Genomic DNA, 20,661 nt, shown 5'->3' on the forward strand with positions numbered 1-20,661 from the left:
TAACGATTGAATCCTCTTTTCGTTTTTCCTCCTCCCATTACCTCTTCACTTGATTTTGGTTTGTGTGTTTCTTCAGTAGCGAAGTAGGATCATTCTAGTTTTGTGTTTCGCCTGCATGCACTAGACTGCGTGTGTTTGTGTGTGAGTATTATTATTGTTTGCTTCTCCACATATACATTTCCTTGTCCCACCAGCACCCGCAACTCGCCAGACAAGACGCTTCAGTCTCTGCTGCTCTTCTTTTTCTTCACTTTACGAGTGTTGTTCTTTCATGCGTTAGTGAAGTAGGATAGATTCACCATACACAAGCATACAGCGTTCTTCGCTTCACAGGTTTTGCGCTGGCCATCTCACAGGTGCCCACGCGTACGTTGTTGCCTCGGTTGTTTTATATACACATTTATATACTCATCAACCGCCTATTCACCACTGTTTCATCGAAGCACGTGGAAGAAAACCTGGCCTTCGTGCTTTCCCATTTTTTCGCCGTTTGCAAAGACCTCTATCTTTATTGTTGCGACTTAGATTATCCTTGTGGAGGTGGGGAATTCCCGCTCGCCTGGCTGGAACACACCGTTTCTGCTTCTGTTGTGTTGGGGTTTGTTTTGCTTGCTTGCTCCTCACTTCACCCAACTCCTCATTTTTTGTTCCTTTCCGTTCTTTCCTGGTTGCCGGTAATTTTGTCGTAGAGTGTGGGATTCATGTCGCATAAAACTGTGATGCGGTGCTGCACCCCACCCCCGGTGGGCAGCGGCGATGACATGTTCTCCTCCAGCCGCCACCTCTTCTTCCCGAACGAGGAGGAGGAGAACCGCGACGACGGGGCAGCGATGTTGAACAAGAGTATGGCCATGCGGCCGTCCGACAGCTTCCTGCGCCAGTCCGGCCCACGCACCTCCGGCGAATCGCGGCCGAGTGACGCGCTCGACGCGAGCGTACACCTGCCGTCCCCTCCCCGCGGCCTCCACTCTCCCCGTCGGGCTTTTCAGCCTATCCCGTTGAACCTGCCAAGCGAGCATTGCTTCGGTCGCACGGCTTTCCAGGGTTTGTCAATGGACGGCATGAGCACCACTGGTGCGACCAGCACGCCATGGTGGCCCTCTACCGCAACCAACATCACCTCAACCACGTACGACATGACCACCGCTGCATCCGCCTCCAGGTCGATGGGCATGTCGTACCTCGACACCCCCGAGGTGCAGCGCGTGAGCACGGTGAGCATCGCGCCCAACGCCATGTCCCACCTGCTCTACACCCCGCAGACGCCACAAGTGTGCCTGGCGTGGCGGGCAAACCTGGACGCAGAGCTCGACCCAGTCAACGCGCAGCACCCTGCCGATCAACTCCCGCCCGTGACCACGCTGATGGAAGGCATGCTGTACATTGGCGGCTTCCCTGATGCCGAGACGGTGCCGCTGCTGCAGTCCATCGGCGTGCACCACATCATCAACTGCTGTGCGCAGGACGTCGTGACTTGTCCGGCAGTGTCGGGTGCGTTTCACGTGCACAACCTGCAGGCCTTTGACGTGGAGGACTACTTAATCTTACATCACGACTACGATATTTTTGCTGCGTTGCTGTCTGATTTGCTGGCGCGTGGGGAGAGGGTGTTTGTGCATTGCATTGCCGGCGTGAACCGCAGCGCCACGCTGTGCGCGGCGTACCTCATGGACCGCTTCGCGCTTTCCCCAGTGGAGGCGGTGCGTGTTTTCCGTGGCAACGGGCGCATGCGTCTTCTTGACAACAAAGGCTTCCGCCACCAACTGGTAGACCACTACCTCCAGAGTGTTGAGCCGCGAATGGCAGAGCCGGGACTTCACTGAAGCGGGTAAGCGGCTAAAACAAACTCACCTCTCGGGTACACTTAAGATATGCGAGGATCACACGTAGCCGCATCGCTCAACTACGGAAGCCGCCCTTCGAAGACTTTATTCTGTTTTCCCTTGTTTACTTCCACGTGCTTCCAATCTCTTTTGTCAATGCTGCGTGTGGTTGAGTCATCAGTCATACCTGATATAAAGCTGTTGAGTAATTGTTACGCTCAAATCCGTTCTAGGTGTCCGGTGGTGCTTCCATTTGTTTTTCCTTCGAAGGCAGTAGCCTTCAATAAGAGAAGCGGCTTTTTTGATTAGCTGTTAGATATATATATGTTACTCTTACTGTAATTCACTGTGTACAAAGCATTCACGCATTTCTGTTTCTTTTCTCCCCAGAGTGAAGAAGTGTACCAAAATAGGGGGCGCATGCGTGGTACTGCGTCGCTCCGGCCACTGTAGTGTATTCTCGTGCCATTCTTTTTCACTCTTCCGACCAAGCAGAATCGTTTTCTCTGTTTGTTGTTCATCTTTTATCTTTCCAGCAGCAACATCACCCTTACGTTTCCCTTGTCTCGACACAGCTCACACATCCGCATGCAATGCGTGTTAATACGCTCGTTCTTTTCTTTTTTTAGATCTCTCGTTAAACCTTCTGCATTTTATCCCCTGTTTGTGCAGACGGCGTCGTGTGTGTGTGTGTGTGTGTGTGCGTGTGTGCGCTTCCTTTTGGCTTGTTATTCGCGTAAGATGCAAGTTGTTTTTGTTGTTGTTGTTCCCACGGCCAAGTCAACGACTTACATCTGCCGCGAGAAAGCTCTGACTTCAACGTTAATGTGAACAGAACAAATACAGAAATATCAAGAAAATTGTATTGACTTTAAATTTCTCGTGCGTGTTTTCATGCTGCGATGCAGTGCGGCCTAGCAGACGCTTCACGACCGCTATTAGAGAAGAAAATGTGGTGTGAGATGACCGCTTGTGAAACGGAGAAACCTTCGACAGCTGATAGGTTTACAGGTATGTGTGAATCTCGCAGCTCTATCCTGTTTCTGCTGTGTAGGTTGTGCAGATCGCGTATTAGCTTTGGCCACCTCAGCGAAGCAGTCTTCCTTTAACCTCACCTCTACTTTGCCTTTCACCTCCTCCCCTTCCTCCCCCAAAAGCCATCTTTTTTCGAAAAACAGGAGCATACGATAACGCTTTTAGGCGCTTGGGCAGACGTTTTTTTTTCCCCTCTGCGAAGAAAATAATCCACACGGCGGGGACTCGAGCTCTCATGCACGCTTCCAATAAACGTCGGCGCTCCTTCCGCGTCGACCCATTCACCTTCATCGTGCCAGGAAGCCATGACGAGGCGTCTGTTGTGCCGCTTTCTTCCTCCTCCCTCTCCGCCTCCGCGCAGCAGATTGTGCTGCCCATGACGCTGCGCCGCATCGCCTACGAAGAGGCAGCCACCTCACTGGAGGACCTTCGTGCGGTGAATGCGGAGCCGCTAGCCAGCATGCCCGCGGACGCCCCGCTCGAACCCGGGACAGCGGTGCGACTTCCCGTGGTTCTCGGCATGCGTGGCAACCCGTATGGCCTGTCCTTCTCGCTTGGTCAAACAGAGCAGCAGCTGCAGGACTGCGATGCGCTCTTGGACTCGGTGGCGACGACCTGGGAAGGGGAGTACGGCACCCACAGCCTCACCGCGCTGCCGCCACGCACGGTGTGCTCCCAAACGGAGGCGATCTTGACGCAGGTGCGCAAGGAGGCTGCACGGCAGCTGCCAGAGATCGCGGCGAAGCTGCAAAAGCTCGGCAACAAAGACACCCGTCTTCCTTACCTGGTCGAAGTGGCCTCCATTAAAGAGGCAGAGAAGCAACTCGAAGAGGCGTTTCAGCGCGCCGTTGCTGGCCTGGAAACTTTCAAATCGGAGAACGAGAAGGTGACGCGTCCTGGGCCGTCGCCGCTGAGCTCGAACTGTCTTGCCCCCGCGTCTCTACAGACCAGGTGTGACTCTGGTGACGATTTCTGTGTGGAGCACACGCACCGGTGGGAGTTCACGATGCACGGCATCCGCTCAAAGGAGCCGCGCGAGACGTGGGCGGTGCTGTCGTGCCAGCCGCTAACAGCGCTCCTCGACGCCGTGGACTGCGCCACCGTGCGCGATCCCCTGCACACCTCCCGCAACGCGCTCTTCTTCATCCACGGCGCCTTTTACATCGACGACCGCCACCGCGACGCGCACGACTTTCAGGATTTGAGCAAAGTGATTTGCACGAATGACCCCCTGCAGGACCCGTTGACATTCGAAGCGGCGGAGCACCAGGGCTTTGGGCGGTGTCCGGTGAAGAGCGCGGCCACCACCACGTTCAAAGAGCTGGAGGTGAAGATGGGCGAGTACTGCCTCCTGCGCCACTGCGGTGGCTGCGATCACTACTTTTATCTGTCACACGTGCGCAGCCTTCGCGGCTACCCACGGAAGGAGCGCGCTGAGTTCCCGCACCGCGTAGCCAAAGTGCGTGACCAAGCGCGGCGCTGTCTGCTGTGTCGCCTGTTTCCGTCAACGGTGGTCGTCTACGAGGATCCTCTGTCTCCGGAGAGTCCCGCTTACTACTGTGCCGTGTGCTTTGACGTGCTGCACGCAAATGACACCCCTGAAGAGGCAGCACAGTACCAGCGACGAGACGCCAAGGATTTCGGGGAGACGTACTTCAAAGCGGCGTAGAAGAAGAAGGGAAAAGGCACTTCGCTATTTATGAAAGTTACGTTCTTATTTGAACAGTTACATGTAACAGAAACCTGTGGACCTGTTGTTGTTGTTTTCTCCGACATGTTTGCACAACCTCGCGCCAACCGAATCACGCAGGCCCATCTCTGCTCAAAAGAACTACTCCCCGTTCTCTTCTGTACACAGCAGTGATTCATTCGATCATACGCTGTTATGGAGCAAAAAATCTTTCTTCACTTCTCACGCTTTCTCTTCCCCTTTCTTTCTCTTCGCAAACAATAGTGCAACAAGAAAAGCGCATGGTAGCAGAGCCACAGAGTTCACATCGGACTCTTGTTAATCGCCGCCGCGCGTTCCTTTACTTTTCTTGGAGTTTGTAGCTATCCTGGTTTCTGTTGTCGTCGCATCGTCCTCTCTTTGTAGCCCGATTGCCTACAGAAGGGCTCGCGAAACTTCCTTGAGAATAATAGCAATAAAAAGAAAAAAAAACAACCAATCTCAAATATTTGATGGATCGGTGCATTGCTAAAGTCTTCTTATACACTCAGAGCTAACACTTTTTTCTTCTTCTTTAATTGCTTTTCTTTAGACTCTTTACTGTGTTTCTTCCTCAGACGTTAAACGTCTTTTTCCCTTTTCCCAGGCAACCATATTCTTTGCTGTTGTTTACTTCTTTCAATTTAGTTACGCACAGCTGACACACACCCTTTGCTGCCATGTTTGTCACGTCTGAGCACCTGCTGCCATGCGACGCCTACTGCTGTCGTATTAGTGACAACCGCGCCAAGCCCCTCGTCGGGTTTGGCGGGCGAGATGCGTCGATTCACGTGTACCCCTTCAGCGGCTACACACGCTCCGCCTGGCTGCAAGGGCTAACGGAGCCTGTCACGGCGCTGGCGTTTGACCCCGACCAGACCTTCGTGGTCGGCGGCAGCGATGGCGGAAAGTTGCAGATGTGGGACCTAAACTCCGAGGAGGTGGCCCGGTCTTTCACCCGTGGTCACGACTCCACCGTGACGGACATCGACGTCTTCCGCAGTGGCCAGTTCTTCGCCACCGTCTCGACGAACAAGGTGTTGCGCGTGTGGGACGTCCGCAAGTCGTCGGGGCGGCAGTCGTACAAGGACGCCACCGCCCCCCTCTGCGCCGTGCAGTTCTCGCCGAACGGCAAGTGGATCGCGACGGGCTGCGCGCGTGGTGTGGTGCGCCTCTACGACCTCGCCGCGGGCCGCCTCCTGCACAAGTTGGAGCTGCACACCGGGGCCATCACCAGTCTCCACTTCCACCCGGATCTCTACTACTTGACGGTGGCGAGCGGTGACGGCACGGTGTCGATGTGGGACCTGGACTCCTTCGAGCCGAAGTTCCGCAGCGACAGCCAGCACACGCCCGTCGACGCGGTGCGGTTCTGCGGCGTTCACCTGCTCGCCACCTCGGACCACAACGTGCGCATCTTTGACATGCGCAACCTCAGCGACCGCACCGCCGTGTCACTCGACGCGCCGTGGATGATGATTGGCGACGTCGCCTACGCCGCCGCGGCAGACGAGGCGTGGTTCGTCGAGACCGCCGGCTCCACCGCAACGAAGTGCAAGCTGTCGCTGCGGGAGCTGCAGCGCACGGCAGACGCGCCCGCGACGAAGGAGACCGCCCCTGCGCCGACGTCACTCAAGCCGTTGCAGCGCGTGCCCGTCGCTACGCTGAACAACAACAACAATCCGCTCTTCGGCGAGGTGAAGCGAAAGACGCCGTATGCTATTCGCCTTCCCCCGACAACTCCGACGAAAGGTGCGGTGGAGAACACCCACAACACACCAGGCAAGACGTCGCGACAGCCCACGCCGCCACCTACGCCGTCCCCGCCACGGCCACAGTGGAGCACGAGCGGCCCCTCCTTCCCCGACGCCGCGCCGTCCTCGTTCGGACACCACGCCTCGGAGTTGCAGCTGGTCGATCAGCTGTCCCGCGAAAGTGGCACCACCTCCCTCACACTGCAGCAACGACTCACCGTGATGCACGACATCCGCACCCTCTGGGCTGATAACCAGCCGGCGGCGATTGCGCAGCTCACGCGGCTCTACGACGATGGGCAGGAGTTTGGTCCCCTCTTTGACTTTCTCACGGTCATGCAGCAGCAGCGCATGAAGGAGAAGCTGTCGACCGACGCGTTGGCAGGGATAGTGGAGCTGGTGCAGATTGCGCTGAGCACCGACTACGAGCCGCTTGTGCTGCTCGGGTTGCGCACGCTGCGTAGTACGGTGACGCGGTTCCGCGTGCGCGTGGAGGAGGCCCGGCGGCGCGCCCGCTCGTCGCAGAGCACCGGCCATAATGACCCGCTAGGAATGGCGCAGCACCAACGCATCATGGAGAAGCTCGCGGCGTGCACGGAGGGCGTGTTGAGCCTGTCACAGCGGCGAGACGCTGTGGGCGAGGAGGCGCGGTCGGTTGTCGCGGACTTGCCGTCGCAGCCATCCAGTGCGGCAGCGTAATATCTCCTCGACGTTGAATTATTGCAGATGTGGTTTTGCCGCCTTTTGCTTCGTCCTTTTTTCTTTCTTTGTATTTCTTTGCATGTACAATTTGTGTCGCGGCGGTTGTTGTTTTGTGTGATGGCCGAAGCGCCCACTTCACGTGTTGTTGGTGTGATTGATTTCTTGCCTACAAATATATATCCTTTTTGTTCTCACTGGTTGTGCTTTGTGAAAGCGCGTACCGTACGTTAGATTGCATTCACGCCGTATGTTTCTGTGTTATACCTCATGACGCCCCTTGTACGTGGGCTGTATCGCGTGCTGTTTGGTTCTGTTTCTACACGCTGCTCGGGCAACGTTCAGCTCCTTCGGTTTCTTTTCCTTTTCTCTTTTTTTTAGAATACACAACATTTTTTTGTTTGTTTTATTCTGTTTCCTCTGTTCAGTTCCAAAAGAAAAAGAGTTTATACTCGTCAGCGGTGTTTGCCCTTTAGATGACGACCACGAGCGCGGACGTGCGCTGCGCCAGCTTTCCACAACAGCCTGTTCAAACGCTGTTGTGAGTTTCACGGATTCAATGCCTTTCCTTTGCAGTTTTTCTTTCTCCCCACGCGGCTACGGAGGAATCATCATCGTAATGACTTTGGGTTTTTTTTTAAAATCCGGCTTGCCATTCTGGTGATCCCCAATCTCATCCTTTTGTTTTCTCCCGTTTCCACAGTCTTCTTCATACTGTTCTTTCACAGTACTAAGAAAACAAAAGCACCATCTGGTGTAGGCTACAGAAAGTGGTCATGTGTGTACCTGTGTGCTGCCACCGAGAATCAGAGTTTGGTGCGATCGCAGAGGAGGCAACTCTTGGATTTTTATGGTAGCCATGCCTCTGCCTTTGAGCGCTTCACAGAGCAAAGATATCCGTGAGGATGTGGCGGAGCTGCGCAGCGCAGTCGCAGGTGCGGTCCAAATCGCACACAAAGCTCTCAAGCGCGTACAGCAGCAGCAGCAGCAGCAGCAGCAAGGACGATCGCAAGGCCTGGGTGAGGACGCATTGCACGAGCATTTGTGTGCTTTTGAGTCTTTCATCATTCGCCGAGTGCGCGAGGAGACCGCCAGCGGCCGCGTCGCCGCTGAAGAGAGACACATAGATTCGAATGCACCGACGGCCGCAGTGCTGCTTGGGCGAAAGATCGAACTGCAGCTGGAAGCGCAACGCACGCGGAGTACCACGATGGATCAGCGGCTAGGGCAGTTGGAATCGAAGTTGAACGCTTTGATGTCCGATGTGGTGACGCAGTCGCAGCGCGAGGCGGCGCGCCAGAAGCAGCTAACCTCAATCGTGCACGAGCGGGTGGAGGCGGAGATGCGTGCTGTGGTGGTCGCTCTCCCGAACGGTGCGCGGCAGGACGACGACACTCCGCGACGTGCGTCGACGCGTACACCGTCGGAGGTGGTGAACGTGTCCGTGCTGCAGCATGTGACGGCAGCCCTTGCCGCGATGCACGAGCGCGTGGAAGAGCAGCATGTAGAACTCACACGCTGGCGGCAGCAGCACTATTCTTTGATGGACGCCATCGTAAAGCAAATGAGTGAGCTGAAAAATGAAAATGCAGAGCGGCGACAGGAAGTGAGTAGACTGCAAAAACACCTACTGCCAGGTGTTCCCGCTGTCGCTTTTCATGCAACGGACGACGAAGATGATACCCCGGTGGTATGGACACGTAGAGCTGCTACATAAGTTTTCGCATGAAGCAATGTTATGGATTGATTTCGAAGAGCTGCTGCTCGCGTGATACCAGTATCGCGCCCCTACAACGACTGCGAGAGAAACGAATAAAAAAAAAGAAGCGCGTGAATACGCATATCCAAAGAGAGAGAGAGAGCAACGCACGTTGGCACTGTTACCGTTTTCCTGGTCCACGAAAGGAAGACGTCCGTGCGTGCATTAAGGGGAACGAATGTCACCAGCGTATATACATGCGCCTGTGTGTCAAATCACTTCGGAACCGCTCCCGCTTTACCTTTTCGGCCTCCTCCCTCAACATCCCATTGTTAGCATTTCCCTCTCTCCCCACTTCGAATGTTTCAGTCAGCGCAAAATCGTTGGTCTTCCTTAATAAAAACAACCACAAAAAAGAGTTTGGTGTTTGTGTACCCCGATACTCACCCTACGTATCTACTCTTCTGCTGTGCCACCTCCCTTTCATCATGTCCAAGACCTTCTCGCAGTCGGAGCGGGAGAAGCTCCGCAAAGATCGCGACATCCTGCCGCCGCTGAGCGACGGCCCGTTCGGCCCTTTTCCGGCGAACTTCCACACGTCGGGCCGCGACACCGCCAAAACGACGGTGCACGGCGGCGCGCCAACCACCTCGACCAAGAAGAAGGCGACGGGTCGGTCAGCAGCTGCAGCCGCAGCAACGGAAGCAGCGGCGGCACCAAAGCGCGCGCCAGGGGACGTTCTCATTGGCCACACCGGGACCGGAGGGATGTCAGTGAGCACCTTCAAAGGCACCGGCGCGGCGAAGACGGCGTGCAACGATGGCCGCTTCGGCGACCCAGCAGGTCCAGGCGTGGCGGGCGCGTACGCGAAGCAGCGCATCCCGCCCACGGAGTTCCGCCATCACTATGAACGCGGCGACCTTCCCCTTTCCGTTCAGCACGCGGCGAAGCGGACGCTGATGTGGAAGGTAGACGTGTCCAAGCTGGACTACCACCACTACCTTCCCATCTTTTTCGACGGACTGCGCGAGCTGGAGGAACCGTTCAGCTTTGTGGCGCACCAGGGCAGCCTCGACCTGCTCGAGAACGGCGGGGCAAAGATTCTGCCAACCGTGCCGCAGATCATCATGCCACTGAAAACCGCGTTGAACACGCGTCACCCGGACGTGCTGCGAAAGGTGTTCCACGTCATTCAGAAGCTGGTCGTCAGCGGCGACCACGTTGGTGAGGCGCTCGTGCCGTACTACCGCCAGCTGCTGCCGGTTTTCAACCTCTTCAAGAACCGCACCAAAAACATGGGTGACCGCATGGACTACGGCCAGCGCAACAGCCAAGACCTCAGCAGCCTCATCAACGACACGCTGTACTTGCTGGAGCGCTACGGCGGCCCGGACGCCTACATTAACATCAAGTACATGATTCCGACGTACGAGTCGTGTGTGTAGTTCGCGCTATGTTTCCAACGTGGTCTTTTTGTCTAGGAAGCAAAGCAGTTGACTCCTCAGATGTATAACTACAGCCGTGTGAGTGCCGTTGCGTGTCTTTTCATTTCGGTTCTTCTTCTTTTTTTTTCTGCAAATGTGAGACAGAAGCCGTAAGGCTTCTTCGTTGGATGTACACTTTCCCGGCAACGAGACTCCCGCCGTTGATAAATCTAGAATAAAGTGAATGGAAACAAAAGCTCATTTCAAATGCTCCCAACATATATGCAAAGGGAATGCAAGCCGAATACTCGAATCAAGTGAAGACCTCGTCGCGGGTTTTTTTTTTTGGGGGGGGGGGCTAAGAAACGAAACAAATGGTTCACACCTGTTTTGCCCCCACTGCGCAGCCACCGCTAACTGCGTTTCTCGTTCTCTTTTTCTTCTTTTTCTTTCTACCTTTTTCCCCTCCCTCTCTGCTCGCGTTCTTGCACTTTTTCTATGCGCTCTCCAGTTGCTTTCTATGCGCTTTCTTCGGTGAGGTTTTGTCACAGCACCGTGAGTGTGCTGTGTCGTTATCAAAGATAAAGCCAAAGGAGGAGGGAGAAGAAGAATGTAAGCTGTCAAGCACTCGTAGTTCGCATGCTGGACGCTGTGCACACTCGCGGGCCCACATTGGCTCCGCATCACTGTCGCTCATTTTATTCGCTGGTGTTGCGTCGTTGCAATTCACTGTGGCTTTAAGAAGCCGACCGCCTTCCCCCGGAGGACGCGGCCGAGCTTCGGGTCAAATCAGACTCAATGGAAAACACACGGGTTATCACAAGAAAGACACCGGAGGCGCAGGGCTCGTTCAACGAGAGTCACTATCGCGGGCATGTCAGCGCGCGACCGAAGGCGACAACCGGGCCGGCAGCGAAGAGCTCAGCCGGAATGGGTACAGCGGGTCGAGGTACCCAAACAAGGAAAAACGCACACCGTCCCGGCACACAAGCGCGGCAGGGACAAGCCCACCCTCCCTTCCATCGGAGAGGTGTCCGGTGTGCCAGCAACCAGCCTTCGTGAGGGGCGCTGGAGGGGCTTAAAGAGAAGAAAAGCGAAGAGATGTGATGCCCGGAGAAAAGAAAACGGAAAACAAAACCCAAAGCGGCGCATGCACGGTCGCGGCCTGAACGTAATGTTCCGAGCGAAAACGGGATGCAGCCGTGGAAGTGGGGCACCCGCAGCCCCGCATGCCGGCGGCATATGGCTTACTGGAAAACAAAGAAAATTAACCGCAGAACAGAAATAATAGAGATTACGTTGAAACAAAAATGACCAGTGGAAGTAAGCACCCGCACCAAAGGCAGCAGAAAATACAGGAAAAAGAAAGGCGAAAGACAGGATACTTTTAGCTCTCAACGAGAAAATGAAAACCAGAGATGCGGCGCGGGGTTGGGCGGGCGGGCGTTTCTGGTTTGGGGCGGGGTTTTGGCGCTGCGCCCCGCGGCCGAGGGCGGCCCCGCCGGGCGGCCCCCCCCCCCCCCAAACCCCACACGCAACGCCGACGCCAAGAAACACCGCCCCGCAGCAACAGACCGAACCCAACCAACATCGCAAACAGCCACCCCCGCACCACCATGACAGAATCTCGCTCAAAGATCAGCACATCATTGAAACACAAAGTGCAGACACGCTCGGTGGTCCACGGCGAACCCCAAGTCTAACCCCCCCCCCCACGGTGCGCGATAAAAAGAGGGAAACGCACTCAAGCACAGCATCACTGCAAGACTTTACTTGTTTGTGAACCTGTCGTGGCGTCTGCGCGACAAGAAATCAAATAAGGAAGGTCGTTGTAAAGCCGTTCAGAAATACAAGAACTGTACCAGTTCGTAGCACACGCCCGTCGCTTTTTTTTCTCCGTTCTATACCTCATCGTTACGACCTTCAATGAATAATCCTGTTTAATGGAGTAACCTACAATGAAAGAAATGTTCTTCTCCCGTTGAGTGTGGGCAGTTCTTTTAAGCAAACGCCCTTTTTCAGCGTCGCACAGGGGATAATAATCGTGGTATTTCTTGCTTTATGGGAAACTTGATGTTTTACCATAATTACGTATATTCTGCACTGCATTACAACGTACCTGTCTTCCTCTTCTCTCTTTCTCTCGCGAATCGCATTTTTATTTTTCGCTTTTACGAAACCGAAACAGATTGTTCTTTTTCTCTCGCACCCGTGGAAGCAACTATTCGGCATTATAAATTGAATAGACGAGAACCTCAGTGCCCTGTGAACGCGAACAAAAAGCGAAGCATCATCTAACTCCCAATGCCTAGCATACCGTTAGTTGCAGAGCTGGGAGCGAAGGCGGACGAATTTCAGCAGCTACTCAACGTGTCAAAAATCCCCGGTACTGTAACGCAGAAATTGCGCCCCGTAATGGATCCCGAAGAGCTCTTCACTTTTCAAGATTCTCGCATTTTCGTCCGTGCACGCCCATACGTGCCACACGACAACGAAAATCCAAACAACCAGAGTATGATTCAGAAGATTGAGGGAGACAGAGATCTGGTTGTTATGACGCCCAAAATTTCGCTTTCTGGTCAGTGCACCATTGATCCGTGCATTGTCAATTTGGACGGCGCGTTTGTTGGTGCACGAGACGACACAGAGCGTGTATACGTTCAATCGTGCGCACCGCTTGTCTCACTCTCTGTCGACGGCGCTTCCACTTGCATTTTGTGCTACGGTCAGACCGGAAGCGGCAAGACGTACACGACCACTGGCATTTTTCGCTTCATCGCCAAAGATATGGCACCCTTTTTTGACACGCATGACATTCTCTTGACAGTTTTGGAAATTCAGGCTCTAAAAAACATGGACCTGCTCACCGGAACCGATGTCCAAGTGGTGGAAGATATTTCTGGGGAGCTGAAGCTGTTGGGTACGGAGGCCTTCGAGTGCTCGAACGCGGAAATGCTTGTTGCTGCGTTTGAGGAAGGCGCGTCTCAACGTACGACTCGTTCAACGGAACGAAACGAAACATCCTCGCGCTCGCACATGATCGCCCGTATTTCGATCGTTTCCAAAGAAACGAAGTGGGCGAAGCCTGGCGACTTGTTTATTGTCGATCTCGCCGGTAGCGAAAACACAGCCGACAGCGCGACACACGATAAGAGCCGCCAGGCCGAAACAAAGTTCATCAACACTTCCCTCATGACACTCAAAGACTGCATTCGTTCTCGCGCCCTTGCCGCGTCGAGTACGCAACATCTGCACATCCCTTACAGACGTTCTCCTCTAACGCTGCTTTTGCGCGACTGTTTCGAAATTGCGGTGCGTCGTCCCACCAAAACAGTCATGATTGCGTGTGTTTCACCGCTTTTGCGCGACGCTCGTCATACGATCAACACTCTTCGGTACGCCTCTCTGCTGGCTGTGACCCCGCCCGCGAAAGTTGTCGCTGCTGATCCTAATGATCCGAATAATTTCACTCGCACACAAGCACTTGAGTTTATTTCAAAGGTCTCGCAAGGAAATATTCAATTTCCAGAGTTTATCCTTCCTGAAGGCGACGGTCGGACGCTTGTACACATCCCAGAAGCTGAGTTCATCCGACGCGTGGTGGAAAGTCACCCGCACATCGCTGAAAAGAAGGCAAAGATGATTTATACGGCGGTTTGGAAACGTATTGTTGACGCGCGTACCAAGAACAGGAAGCAAATGATTGACGCAAAACGGCACATCAAAGCTCCTCGCTGTGCTGCATAAAGCAAACAAACATTTATTGTTATTACTGTGGACAGAGGGTAAAGATAATCAGCACTTCTTGTTCTGCTGTTCATAAATTCTTTTTCTTCCTAATTATTGAGATTTTTAGATTGTTTTTCTCTTTTCCTCCTTCTTGTTTTTAGAGTATTTGTTTTCCTTTATTATTGTTATGATGCCCTCCAACGGATGAAATGGATGTTATTCTTTTCTCATTTTGTTCTCGTTCGAGGCTGCTTGTTATTGTGAAGCAAACACTCTTTCTGATTGTTTTCGCATTTTCCTGTTAACTTCTTTCTTCTTTTTTTCCTGTTTTGCCACGGTTCACGTGCCGCAGATTTACTCTTCCTGTCATTTTCCTGCCTCTCGGATGACCGATCTGCTATTCTACAAAAATGCGAAATTGGAAAGCAAAGTTATGGTTTTTATTGCCCGCGTTTCGCTCAATTTGCTTATCGCCACTATGTATGTTTTTTTGTCCTTTTTTTTATACTGTTGAAATTAATCACGTTAAACGAAAACGATTTTAATTGCACGTAAATGTATCGTTCTTGTTTATTGCACAGTGGTACCTTGTTGGAATTCACAGATCATGATTCCAATGTTGCCTTTTTCTTTTCTTTTTTCCTTAGCACAAGCTGAGCTTCTGGTATTTACGCGGCCTTGCAAAGCTTAATGCTAAAGGCTCTTCGTCGCGCTCCCACACTCAAAGCAAAACGACGGGCTTTTCACCGTTTACACACATGCGTTTGTCTAAAATTGGAATCTTCGACTCTCTCTTTGTTTCCCTCTTTCTCTGTTTCTGCGTTGTGGCATTGAGACAAATATTGTAGGCTAGTTGTCACCTCTGCTCTTATCTCGTTTGGCTGAACCTGTCTCTCTCACACTAAGCCGTTAAGTATATAGATTTTGCTCGTCTACGTATTGTTTATTATTATTATCTGTGCGTGTTTTTCCTCCGAACGAGGCGTTCGCATTTGCTTTACACCTAAGGCGGTAATTAAGGAGCTGAAATGGCGTGCAAAAATCTGCTGCTGGCGGCGCTTATGGTGGCTGTTTTTGCTATTCTGTCTTCGACGTCTTCTGCTCATGTGATCGGTGTTGATTTCGGTTCCGAGTATATTAAAGTCTCTGGTCCACATGGTGACAAGGGGCTGGATATCGTGCTAAACGAGCTGTCTATGCGAAAAACAGAGAACTTTATTGGTTTCCGAAACGGTGACATTTACATCGGAGATACGGCAAAAGGTTTGGCCGCCCGTTTTCCTTTGTGCACCGCGAGTGCCATCAATCAACTCGTCAGTATTCGCAAGGATTCCGAGCTGCACGCTGTTTTCCAAGATTTTCAGTACGAATATCACGTAAATTTCAATAATCATGGTTCTGCGACGGTGAACATTTGCAACGTTGAGGAGCCGTTCACAGCTGAAGAGCTTTTTTCACTCATCTTATCGTATTGCAAAGCCGCCGCTGAGCATGACGACGTTGTAACCCCCACCGGAGTCGTGGTAACGATTCCATTCCACACATCGCCTGTGGAGCGGAGGTCGATTCTCGATGCTGCGCGGTTCTCCGGCCTCAAGGTTCTTGGGCTGATGCATTCTACAACAGCCGCGGCTTTCTATTACGGTGTGCGGCATCGGGGCTTTGGCAATAACACGGTAAAGCTGCTTGTTTTTGATCTCGGCGCAACGCACACGGAGGTCGGCGTGTACGAAATTTCACCAGCCCCTCGCCGGCCGCCGCTGGAAAATGCGTTTGGGACGCTGAGAACTCTCGGCGTCGTAGAGGACCGCTCTCTTGGCGGCCGTGCCTTTGATCTGTGCGTTGCAGGCATTATTGAGAACGAGGCACGTGAAAAACTGAACATCGGATCTGTTCTCGGTGGCAAGACACCTGCGCAACTGAAATCGCAGTTTTCCCTGCTGCGTGCGGCCAACAAGGTGCGTGAAACACTTTCGGTGAATAGCGTTACACCGTACACGGTAGAAGGTATTGTTCCGGACAGAGATTTTCACTCCAGTATGACGCGGGCCACCTTTGAGTCGGGATGTTCCGATATTTTCGACCGTGTGAAGGATTTGGCTGTCAACGTGACCAAGTCAGTCAATATTTCCCTGTCCGATTTGACCGCTTTTGAAATGATGGGTGGAATTTCTCGCACTCCTAAGATTATTGCGGACCTTTCGGCATTCCTCGGCAGAGATGTGGATCGAACGATGAACATGGACGAAGCCGCTGCGATGGGCGCTGGCTACTACGCGGCGAAGCTTTCGCCTCTTTATCATGCCAAGTCTCTGAAACTTGATGAGACGATTCCTTATAGCGTAGAGTTCGAGGTTCATCCTCGGCTGAACAAGAAGAAACCGTTGACGCGCCGGCCGCTGTTCGGCACTGATGGCGTGCTGTTGGGTGACGCGGTGAGTCTAACTTTCAATCGAACCGACGATTTTTCTGTGGACCTATTCGCTGGCACCGACGCGAAGTTGCCGATCGCGACGATTGAGGTTACCGATGTGAAGAAAGCATTGACAAACTTGGGGGCTCTCTCTCCCACTGTACAGCATCCCAACAACAGCCACATGATTCGCATGCAGGTGATTATGAATGAAACGGGACTGGTTCAGCTCGAGCACACGGAAGCGCTTGTCCGCTACGCGGCACAGGTGACGGAGAAGACAAAAGAAAACGTGACTGATTCGACGACTGGAGAGGTCAAAGAGGTGGATAAGACGCACACCGTGATCCGGATGCGCCACAAGACAGCGGTCGTGCCAGCTGCGCTGATTTGGAAGAACCCCGATGCGCTCACACTGCAGGAGTCGAGCGCTAGTGAGAAGAAACTGGCGGACATTTGGAAAGCTGAGCACGCGAAGCATGTACGTGCGACCGCAAAGAACAACCTGGAAACCTACATTTTCTGGGTCAAATACGACGGAGTTGGCGGCAATGAGACGCTTGCCGCTGCTGTCGGTGACGCGGCGGTGCACCATGTCCTGGATGAAGTGGCGAAGATTCAAGACTGGCTCGAAGACGGCCCTGGCAGTTCCGATCACTGCTCGGCTGATGAGTACGACGCACGTCATGCAGAGCTAGAGAGGCTTGTCTACGAGCTGACAAAAGAGCCGGAATCGGAGTCGTCGCACGACGCTTCTAACAACGGTGTAGGCGGTGCTGCGTCGAATGAAGGTGACGATGGCGCTGAAGGCGATCTGTAAAACAACAACAGCAACCAACGTTTGCAATTTCGTCAGATAAAGCGTCAGCGACGTTCTTCTTGAAGAGTTGACGCATCACGGTTGAACGCCGATTTCCTTCTTTTGACCTGTTTTTGTTCCATCCGTGTGAGAACGTCGCTATGGGCTTTGTATGAAATGCGATGATATGCGCTGTGCTGCTGCTACTTGATCGCACTTTAATCCTTCTTTTTTTTGCACTCTTTCTTCGTTTTGATGCGATAACAGATAACACTACAATTCCTTGTGCATTTGTTTTTTTCTTTGGTGAAAATCACAAAGTACAGAGCAAATGGGGGATGCCTTCCGCGTGAACAGGTTCGAATGGGAGATTTTACGGCCGTGTGCTTCGTCTTGATACATTTGACAAAGAAAAAATAGCGTGATTATGGACAGACACAAATGCTAGTTTTCGTCTTCCCATCCTAAAACGTCTTCGCGCTATGTGACCGTTGAGAACCTTCTCACAGTGCTGCTACTTGTGTCATTGTCTTTGCCTCACACGGCACTGCGGAACAGTGGCGAGAAGGGTAAGCGTGACTCCTTTCTTTTTCTTTCTGGCAGTGAAGGCGCTCCAATTTGTTTGACCCCAACACTCTTCCTCAACGCTTTTATCTCTGTGGTTGACTTCTTGTTTTTCTTCCTTTGGTGTTTTTATTGGCGCATTCGTTTTCTCGCGAGACGTAGCTCAAACAACTATTTTTCGTCTCTCTAGGTATCACATTTATTACATATATTAATTTATTCTTTTTGTTGTTGTTCGGGACCCCCTTTTTTTAACAGCTGTCCACAGCTTCTGTTCTACATAGAGATACATCGTATCTCCTTCACAGTTCTTCACTACCAGGCACAGACACACACACGCGAGAAAAAAAAAAAATGCGCAGGGCGCTCACTTCTGTCTCCGTTGCTGCGGTCGCGTCGCTGCGCTGCTACGCGACGAAGCACTACACCGACAGCCACGAGTGGGTTGAGCAGGCAGACGGCGAAGTCATCATCGGCATTTCGACCTATGCCCAGGAGAACTTGGGCGATGTGGTGTACGTCTCTCTTCCTCAAGTCGGCGACAAGGTGTCCGCGAAGGATGTGGTAGGCGAAGTGGAGAGCGTGAAAGCCACCAGCAACGTCTACTCACCCGTGGACGGCACCGTTTCGGCTGTCAACGAGAAGCTGAAGGATGAGCCCGGTCTCATCAACCAGTCCGCTGAGGAGAAGGGTTGGCTGGTGAAGGTCAAGTGCTCGGAGATCCCCAAGGGTCTTATGGACGCCGAGGAGTACAAGAAGTTCCTTGAATAGATGAGGAAAAGAAAACCCTTCATTTTGCGGAGTTTGTTTTCCCTTTTGCTTTTCATGACTTCACGTTAGAGACAAAAAAAAAACACACAAAGGGGCTGATGGAAATAGCGAAAAAGAAGCACAACTAAGAGCGAAGAAAATGAGGACGGCGTAGGTCTGACGGTGCTGCGAAAAGCACATTGCTTCTTTATGTAAGTTTAGCGGCAACGAATCACGTATCCGATTACATTTGCTTTTCGAGATTTTCCCCTTTTTCTGGCTGGCAGCAAAGTGTCCAAAGAGCAACTGGAATTCGCGAGCAATATATACATGCGTTTTCTTCCACTCGACTTCGAGTCTGAAGGTGGTGCGCTCAGAAATGGTAAAATGTGGTGAAGATGTGAGGAAGTACTTGTTTTCTGCTGCCTCGAGCAGTGGACTTAAGAAGTTTTCATGCGGACTTCTTGTTGTACCGAAAACAAGCAACTTTTATCCCCCTTACCTTTTTAAGAAAGCTTTCTCTCTTACCCTTTCTTTCTGCATGATGTGCGGCTGAGTTTTATAAGCTCTTTTGTAGCACTCGTGAAAGCGTTTGCGCAACATCTTGCTTACTTCTACAGTCTTGCCGACGTGTTACTTTGAACACTCTCGTGTCGCCCAGAAGAAGCCTCTCGATCGTATTTTTTTTTTTTCGTGCGAAGGCAAGCGTGGGTGAAATGCTGCTGTTTTTTTTCCTATTCACCCTGCTTCGCTCTCTCTTTTTTCTTTTGTGTTTCTGCGTTTTGTGCCTCTTTGTCTTCTTGCGCCCTCCACTTTTTATTAGCGCAGCAATGCGTGCGTGTGTGTGTTTTCTTTTTCAACTTGTGTTTCCAAGTTGAACGGGGCGCTTTCCCTAACTTCTTTACCCTGTTTTGTTTTGTTCTTCTTTTCCCTTTCTGATAGCGCTAGCGATTTCACTGTCACGTCCTCGTGCCGCCCAAATATGGAGAGAGGAGAGGGCGAAGGCTAACAGAGGAGACCCATAAACACCCCAACTGACAGAATGAAGAAAATATAAAAGAAAAACGGTCGCAAATTATCCGACGATGGTTCAACGCCATTGGAATTCCCGCGCGAGGTTTGAAATGAATTTAGTCTCCTATTCGGCTATGCGAGCACTTTTTTTCGTCTTCGCGTGCGCGTGCCGTGTTTGGGCACCGCTGTCATTGACGGCTCGTGTTGTCGGAGTTAAACTTCAGAAAGAATGCTGAGGTGTCAAGTAGTACTACTTGTATTCATCTTTTTATGGAAAGTCATAATACTTCTCCTTTTGCGCTATGCCTGTGTGCGATACTGTTGGCAGGCACGGTGGATCTTCGACACCGGCGCAAGTGTTTTCGCTGTGCAAAGTTTTACTTGACCGCAACCAACTCAACCCTCTTCTTTTTTTTGTTGTTGTTAGATGCCTCAATACATATATATTTCCACACCGCCTCCGTCACGGACGTTTCCCCTCTCTCGCGCACCGAACGTGCTTCGGACGGCTCGTGAATAATAATAAAAACTTTTCATTGTATATCCGCCACTGCATGTCATTTACGAAAAAATACTATAGATGCACCTGATTTGCACATGGCCTTGAAAGTGCCCTCCATCCCGCGCGTTTCGGAGGCAGATCAGCTGCTGTCCTGGGAAGCGGAAGTAGAAGCTAGGTGGTCACAGCTGCAGGTGCGGCGCCGGAATGCTGAGCAACTTCGAGAAAGGCAGATGCTGCTAGAGGCCTCCTTGAGAGAGCTGGACAACGAAAACGTTGCCGCCGCGCTGGTGCTCGAGGAGCGCCGTCGCGCCTTGTCTGTGCGGCACACCCAGCTGCGTCACGACGAGGTAGCACAGAAGCAGCAGGAGATCCTAGCTGCCACGGAGGCAGGCAAGCAGCAGCAAGCAGCCGAGGAGGAGACACGCCGCATCGATGCTGCGTGGCGAGAATTGGAACGCGCAACGCAGGAGGACGACGCAGCACACGCGGACAAAATGCGGGCGCTTCAGTGGACAAAGCAACGTTCTCTCCAGCGCGAGGCGGAGGCCCGTGCGCGATTTGACGCGCTGCGGGAGCGCGAAACGCAGCTGCTCGCTCGCTTGGACGCACTGAGGCATCGCAAGCTGCACTCGACAGAGCTGCTCCGTCGCACGCTGACACAGCTACAACGAGAGCTGGAGGAGCGTCAGGCGTTGCTGTCGCAGGCCGATGAGAAGTCGAATTGATGACATTCGCGTATATACATACA

The 20,661-nt window shown here is 52.6% G+C and overlaps 10 protein-coding genes across 15 annotated transcripts; all 10 read left to right on the plus strand.

Annotated features, from left to right (window-relative positions):
- Positions 1 to 701: 701 nt before the first annotated feature.
- On the plus strand, positions 702 to 1,823 carry ABB37_00706 (putative protein phosphatase; the record flags this gene model as incomplete). Its single annotated transcript, XM_015797006.1, has 1 exon — positions 702 to 1,823. One exon carries the CDS (start codon positions 702 to 704, stop codon positions 1,821 to 1,823), a length of 1,122 nt encoding a protein of 373 aa, XP_015665014.1.
- A 1,155-nt stretch (positions 1,824 to 2,978) lies between these two features.
- ABB37_00707 (putative Small nuclear RNA protein activation protein 50) lies at positions 2,979 to 4,527 on the plus strand (the record flags this gene model as incomplete). Its single annotated transcript, XM_015797007.1, has 1 exon — positions 2,979 to 4,527. The coding sequence occupies exon 1, from the start codon at positions 3,094 to 3,096 to the stop codon at positions 4,525 to 4,527; it is 1,434 nt and encodes a 477-aa protein (XP_015665015.1). The 5' UTR covers positions 2,979 to 3,093.
- A 283-nt stretch (positions 4,528 to 4,810) lies between these two features.
- On the plus strand, positions 4,811 to 7,019 carry ABB37_00708 (putative katanin; the record flags this gene model as incomplete). Its single annotated transcript, XM_015797008.1, has 1 exon — positions 4,811 to 7,019. The coding sequence occupies exon 1, from the start codon at positions 5,247 to 5,249 to the stop codon at positions 7,017 to 7,019; it is 1,773 nt and encodes a 590-aa protein (XP_015665016.1). The 5' UTR covers positions 4,811 to 5,246.
- A 701-nt stretch (positions 7,020 to 7,720) lies between these two features.
- Positions 7,721 to 8,736, plus strand: ABB37_00709 (hypothetical protein; the record flags this gene model as incomplete). Its single annotated transcript, XM_015797009.1, has 1 exon — positions 7,721 to 8,736. Exon 1 carries the CDS (start codon positions 7,879 to 7,881, stop codon positions 8,734 to 8,736), a length of 858 nt encoding a protein of 285 aa, XP_015665017.1. The 5' UTR covers positions 7,721 to 7,878.
- A 349-nt stretch (positions 8,737 to 9,085) lies between these two features.
- Positions 9,086 to 10,163, plus strand: ABB37_00710 (putative mitochondrial PACRGB; the record flags this gene model as incomplete). 2 transcript variants are annotated; one of them, XM_015797010.1, is made up of 1 exon in its annotated part: positions 9,086 to 10,163. In XM_015797010.1, exon 1 carries the CDS (start codon positions 9,207 to 9,209, stop codon positions 10,161 to 10,163), a length of 957 nt encoding a protein of 318 aa, XP_015665018.1. In that variant the 5' UTR covers positions 9,086 to 9,206. The 2 variants fall into 2 exon arrangements, with proteins under 2 accessions (XP_015665018.1, XP_015665019.1); XM_015797011.1 differs by having other exon boundaries at positions 9,134 to 10,163.
- A 777-nt stretch (positions 10,164 to 10,940) lies between these two features.
- ABB37_00711 (hypothetical protein) lies at positions 10,941 to 11,204 on the plus strand (the record flags this gene model as incomplete). The annotated part of the gene is made up of 1 exon (XM_015797012.1): positions 10,941 to 11,204. One exon carries the CDS (start codon positions 10,941 to 10,943, stop codon positions 11,202 to 11,204), a length of 264 nt encoding a protein of 87 aa, XP_015665020.1.
- Positions 11,205 to 12,328: 1,124 nt separating this feature from the next.
- On the plus strand, positions 12,329 to 13,889 carry ABB37_00712 (putative MCAK-like kinesin; the record flags this gene model as incomplete). Its single annotated transcript, XM_015797013.1, has 1 exon — positions 12,329 to 13,889. Exon 1 carries the CDS (start codon positions 12,447 to 12,449, stop codon positions 13,887 to 13,889), a length of 1,443 nt encoding a protein of 480 aa, XP_015665021.1. The 5' UTR covers positions 12,329 to 12,446.
- An 815-nt stretch (positions 13,890 to 14,704) lies between these two features.
- Positions 14,705 to 17,104, plus strand: ABB37_00713 (putative mitochondrial hypothetical protein; the record flags this gene model as incomplete). 2 transcript variants are annotated; one of them, XM_015797014.1, is made up of 1 exon in its annotated part: positions 14,705 to 17,104. In XM_015797014.1, exon 1 carries the CDS (start codon positions 14,900 to 14,902, stop codon positions 17,102 to 17,104), a length of 2,205 nt encoding a protein of 734 aa, XP_015665022.1. In that variant the 5' UTR covers positions 14,705 to 14,899. The 2 variants fall into 2 exon arrangements, with proteins under 2 accessions (XP_015665022.1, XP_015665023.1); XM_015797015.1 differs by having other exon boundaries at positions 14,718 to 17,104.
- A 697-nt stretch (positions 17,105 to 17,801) lies between these two features.
- Positions 17,802 to 18,418, plus strand: ABB37_00714 (putative mitochondrial Glycine cleavage system H protein; the record flags this gene model as incomplete). 3 transcript variants are annotated; one of them, XM_015797016.1, is made up of 1 exon in its annotated part: positions 17,802 to 18,418. In XM_015797016.1, the coding sequence occupies exon 1, from the start codon at positions 18,002 to 18,004 to the stop codon at positions 18,416 to 18,418; it is 417 nt and encodes a 138-aa protein (XP_015665024.1). In that variant the 5' UTR covers positions 17,802 to 18,001. The 3 variants fall into 3 exon arrangements, with proteins under 3 accessions (XP_015665024.1, XP_015665025.1, XP_015665026.1); XM_015797017.1 differs by having other exon boundaries at positions 17,808 to 18,418; XM_015797018.1 differs by having other exon boundaries at positions 17,836 to 18,418.
- A 1,418-nt stretch (positions 18,419 to 19,836) lies between these two features.
- On the plus strand, positions 19,837 to 20,638 carry ABB37_00715 (hypothetical protein; the record flags this gene model as incomplete). 2 transcript variants are annotated; one of them, XM_015797019.1, is made up of 1 exon in its annotated part: positions 19,837 to 20,638. In XM_015797019.1, exon 1 carries the CDS (start codon positions 20,009 to 20,011, stop codon positions 20,636 to 20,638), a length of 630 nt encoding a protein of 209 aa, XP_015665027.1. In that variant the 5' UTR covers positions 19,837 to 20,008. The 2 variants fall into 2 exon arrangements, with proteins under 2 accessions (XP_015665027.1, XP_015665028.1); XM_015797020.1 differs by having other exon boundaries at positions 19,990 to 20,638.
- Positions 20,639 to 20,661: the final 23 nt, after the last annotated feature.

The sequence above is a fragment of the Leptomonas pyrrhocoris genome (genome assembly GCF_001293395.1).
Source record: "Leptomonas pyrrhocoris isolate H10 chromosome Unknown, whole genome shotgun sequence".
Classification (NCBI taxonomy): Eukaryota; Euglenozoa; class Kinetoplastea; order Trypanosomatida; family Trypanosomatidae; genus Leptomonas; species Leptomonas pyrrhocoris.